Below are 4,953 nucleotides of genomic sequence, written 5' to 3' on the forward strand. Positions count from 1 at the left end.
TTTTGGATATTTTTTTCGTGTTACCGGCCACTGATGCCGGGGCCCTTGTTAGGTGGCCGTAACAGTCAACTTCGATCTCATCCAGTGTCAGGCCTTTGCACCTTGACACAGTCCCCGTCTCCACAGCCAGTAGTACTTTGTTCATTCTGGCAAGCTGCAGAGTTCCTCGGGGCAACCGATAGTACCTTCTGTGGATGTGAATATCATGGCCTAAAACGTTACCCGGTTGATCACATTCATTTTCCTCAAAATTCCAGAACTCTGACATCATTGCAGAAGAAGAATTTTGAAGAATTGTTGAAGTCAGCACTTCAGGATGTTTGGCATCACATAGTTTGATACATTATTTTATTCACTCTCCTCTGTAGGCTGACAATGCTTGTGGTCTGTTTCAGAATTTTTAGCCGATTCGAAAAGTAAACGATGAATCTGCGTAGGAGATGGTTTATTTAATCAGACGGTCGGGATACATGCATGGAAGCATGCAGAGAGATCTCTACTCAGCGTACATATATCATGCTATTAGTGCCCATTCCAAGGATGCAGTTGCTGTTGTTCACTTTGTAAAATATCAAACTCTTATCCATTATAACACAAGCCCTTTCTTTTCACAATTAAAACACATTTTATTTCAAAAAGGATTGCAGCAATCATCACTTAGAAGTGAGTTGTTGGGAAAAACCTCTGGATCTGCTGGGGGACTGATGTGGTCCCAGGACGGAGTTACAAGGCTCTCTTGTGTTTGTCCCACCAGCTCTCGGTGCTGTTGACTTTGAGGGCCTCCCTGTAACTGTTGATGTCTCCTGAACTCTACACAAAATGCAGGTTACACACACTGCGACGCAAACACACACACACACACACACACAGCACTTTAAAACTGTTGCTTAGTTCAGAGTCAAATATTCATACAAACTTTAACTATTCCATCACAGTGCCCCTTTTTGAATTGTTTCATTGTAAGTTCCCAAAGTTTAGAGCTGTTTTAGCTTTGCCATCTTTGTCTTTCTTTACAGATTACACCTCCTACATATAGATTAGTACACAACAGAATGAGATATTGGTGTCAGAAGAATAGATTTCTGTTTTCAAGCCCAGAAAGCGGGACACTTTAGCAATCATTGGCATTAAATAACGCCTCGGCGACCCACACGGCAGCAGTTGAGCGGGACTAATGTTAGAATAATTACCCTGAAGGCACGTTTGACGGATAACACTGGAGTGGATTCACAGTAAAAGAGCTTCCAGTTGTTCCTGAAAAACACCAAAATGACCAACATGAATAAAAGCATTTAATACAAACCATAAATGTCACGTTCTACTTTAAGTATGAGTCTGTGGTCGTGCCTTGCAATAGTGGGCTGGGGTGTCCATACGTGGGGCCACACGGACAACAGTTCACTCCAAAGGTCTTGGGATATCTCACCAAGCATGATGGGCCATTAGGGCTCCCTGTGCACATCTGGAGAGGTGGCTTTGCATGTGACAAACTATAGATCATTCATTTTAGCATACCATTTCAAGAGTTTGGTTTTCTATCTCCACCATGTCACTGCTGGTCTGTATCTCTATTACCTGATTAATGTTCATCTGATGAATCAAACTTTCTTCTTGGAGAGGAACCTGGGAGATATTGTTGGCTGAGCTTCACCAGTGATAAAGCATGCACCAAAAGATATAAAGGAATAAGGGATGAGTTTAACGCACAATTCCAGCAGTTCCCATTAAAGGAGCACAGAAATGCCATTTTAACGCCACGTTTCAGGACTTACTCCATGTTGTCATTTCTGACATAACGAGCAGAAAGCGGTGGGTTGTCCATGACTCTGCCAGGTCTGGAGAGGAGGAAGCAACACTTCCAATTAAAGCACTCTCCCGAAAATAAAAAGCAAAGCAAAACTAACACATGGATGTATGAATGTTATATTTTACCCCAATCTGTCACTAGCACGGTTATTTTTATTATCCAAGTGCTCCGCCCTCTTCTCCAGTTGCTCTATCCGCTGCTCCAGTTGCTCTGTCTTCTTCTTCAGTTGCTTCTTCTCTTTCCTGAGTCCATTTTTCTCTTCCTTTTCTCTTTTAAATTCTTGCTGGAGCCTCTGCATCTTCTCCACGGTCTCCTCACGCTCGTTCTTTGCCTTCCCTCCTGACACGTTGCACAGCTCCCCCTCCAGAAAACTTCTAACCTTTTGGAGATGGATTAAGGCCTGACGACACACAAAGGTGGACAATCAAACAGCTGGTGAATGTGGAATTAGCTGCAGCATCTGGATAATGCTCCATATGTTCCCAGCTTGTCAAAAAAAAAGGCTGTAGTTGTTGCCAATTTAGTCAGCCTCATCTCAGTAATGGCGGCGGGTTCGGCCACGCTTTACCTGCTCATTATCCTCAAGGTGCAAGGAGGACCCCATTTTTTTGTGAGAAGCCACCCTCTCCTGGGCATTCGCTGCTTTCATTTTGTCCATCTCCATCTCCAGGCTGGAGGCGAGGTGTTTGTATTCCTTCTCCAGTTGTCCCACCCTCTTCTCCAGTTGCTCCTGCACTGGTCTTGCTGCTTGGCCCGTTTTCAGAGCTTTGTCACTTGTCTCCTTTAGCGTTTCTTCCTCCCTCCTAGACATGTCCCACCTATCCTTTGTTGTCTTCTCCAGGTCCTGCTTTAGCTGATTGTCTTGTCTACGTTGGTTCAAAGTCTGGAGACATAAACAAGGACAGATCTCACTCTTAATGTATACGTGGAAGGTCCAGCACAAATCTGTGAGTCCCTGTGATAATGTATAAAATAGGTTTTGACCTTAAATTTGACACCAATGTTAGTTTGAACACCTGATCTTCATCTGAATGAGTGTTTTTAATGTATCTCACCCCTATCTGTCTGTCGACTTCCAGTTCTTCCATAAGCATTTCCTTCCTACTCACCAGATCTGCTTTCTAATAGGTAGACAAAAACCTTTAGTGCACGTGTTCTACAGTGTTTAAGAGCACAGTTCTGATCAGAAAAGGCTTGTCTGCAGCATATCCTCTGGGTAAGTCAGTGATTTCCACAACTCAGTTTTTGTCACAGTCGCGTCACACCACCACTGGTCTGGCACAGGACACGTGCACTCCTCTCACCTTCTGGGAGTGTTCCAGCTTCATCTGTTCCATCTGCTGGTCAAACTGTAAACGAAGGCTCCCCAGTTGTTCACAATGGGAAGCCTGCAGAGCTTCTCTCTCTTCCTGCATTGAAGCCAACAAACTCTGCCTCAAAGCTGACTCCTGAATTAAACATAAGAGGAGAGATCAGGACTCAGGATCCTGGATCCCCTTTTCCTGCATCCAGTTGCAAATGCCGACCTCATCCATGTATTTCTGTCTGATGTTGTTTATCTCTCTCAAGTTGTCCAACCTCAGCATCTCCACTTTCTTCTGATGATCCTGTTGCATTTCAACTCGAGTCTCCTGGAGAGCATCAGCCAGCTAGAGAAACACAAGTGGTCAGTTCACCACCAAATAACACAAGTCCGACTTTTAAGTCATATTTAAAGAAAATGAAGATTTGAACGTGTGCCCAGTAACCTTTTTCTTGTAGTCTGCTATGTACTTCTTCCTCCAGTTCTGTATGTTCACCTTCATACAAACAGGTATAGACACAGATTTAGACCAACCTTTGAATATAACATGCTCCAGCGCACTTTACTGCAAACCCGTTTAGAGTTCGATTTTTTTGTGGATGAGTTATAGCGAGGAAAAAGCAAAGTTTTTTTTTTTTTTTAAAAAGCCAAATGTACGTGGCTTTTTTCTGTCAAGAGCTGGATCATTTTCTGCAATAAATAAAGAACAGGTCAAAATTGTCTGGTTACCCTCTGGCTTTCCTCCAGGTCCTCCTTCAGCTTCTTGTTCTCTTCTTGGATCTGAAAGTCTAACTCTGACTTGAATTGCTCCATTTCTTGCCCCAACAGGGCCTTCGTTCTTTTCATTTCAGCTGCTTGCTTGTCCTTGGCAGTCTTCATCAAAGTTTCATGCTCCATCCTGAACAAAGAACCCCGTATAAGATCAAATATTGAGAATCACACCAAGCAGCACAGAAATATGGCTTCTTTTCACACGATCTATGTTGTATATGAATATTTAAACACGATATCATGAAGGAGCTAATGAGATCCTGATAAACTTGCAATCTACACCCCATTTTGAAATGTAGCCGTGGTCAATGGTGATTGATGATTACCAAAATAACAGAATACCTTGGGACCTGTACGCGTTCAGACTTCTCAGAAGAACCCCCTCTGCTGCTGTCTAAGGACTCATATTGTTGTTGTGCTGTCAGCTTTGGCTTTGAAAAGATAAAGAGAGGGTCACTAACAGAAGTGTACCAGTAGGATGTGAGCCGTATGATCAAACGAGTAGAAGGGTCATACCTTAATGGATCTCCTGCTAAGCAATAAATCCTCTTTTTTCGTTTCATTTGTCTTACATTCCTTCTTGCCCAACATGAGACGCTCTTGTTCCTTGATCAACTTCCTGAAGAAGTTGTCATTATGAGGCTGATTCATTGAGGTTTCTTCTGTACTAAGGTCATCATTAGATGATTCCCCAGAGTCCGTCTGGCTGCAGAGTAGAAGACAGGTTCAGCTCAAAGCCAGGTTAGACGAGATGGTAGACCACCGTGCATTTAATCGGATTGCAAAGACTTCTGTTTTACTGAGGTTTAATCGTTGTTACCTCATTTTATCATTAACTCCGATGAACATGTTGACATTTAAATCATCTGCTTCAAATATAAGATCAAATATTGAGAATCATACCAAGCAGCACAGAAATATGGCTTCTTTTGACACGATCTATGACGTATATGAATATTTAAACACAATATTCATGCTCTAAATAACATTCATACGGACCCAATGTTTATTTGCTTTTCCTCTTCGTCTTTTTCAGAAACTTTTTGTTTCCTTTCATTCTTCTTCTCTCCTT

General features: G+C 42.6%; 1 protein-coding gene across 1 annotated transcript; it reads right to left on the reverse strand.

Moving 5' to 3' along the window:
* Nucleotides 1-516: 516 nt before the first annotated feature.
* Nucleotides 517-4,291, reverse strand: LOC115247643 (trichohyalin-like). The gene is made up of 13 exons (XM_029830019.1): nt 4,224-4,291; nt 3,840-4,008; nt 3,556-3,606; nt 3,334-3,456; nt 3,112-3,255; nt 2,863-2,928; nt 2,376-2,690; nt 1,933-2,207; nt 1,773-1,835; nt 1,576-1,645; nt 1,348-1,462; nt 1,191-1,254; nt 517-835 (listed from the first exon to the last, which is right to left on the reverse strand). Exons 2-13 carry the CDS (start codon nt 4,005-4,007, stop codon nt 811-813), a joined length of 1,479 nt encoding a protein of 492 aa, XP_029685879.1. The 5' UTR covers nt 4,008; nt 4,224-4,291; the 3' UTR covers nt 517-810.
* Between the last annotated feature and the right edge of the window lie 662 nt (nt 4,292-4,953).

The sequence above is a fragment of the Takifugu rubripes genome, chromosome 21 (assembly GCF_901000725.2).
Source record: "Takifugu rubripes chromosome 21, fTakRub1.2, whole genome shotgun sequence".
NCBI classification, from domain to species: Eukaryota; Metazoa; Chordata; class Actinopteri; order Tetraodontiformes; family Tetraodontidae; genus Takifugu; species Takifugu rubripes.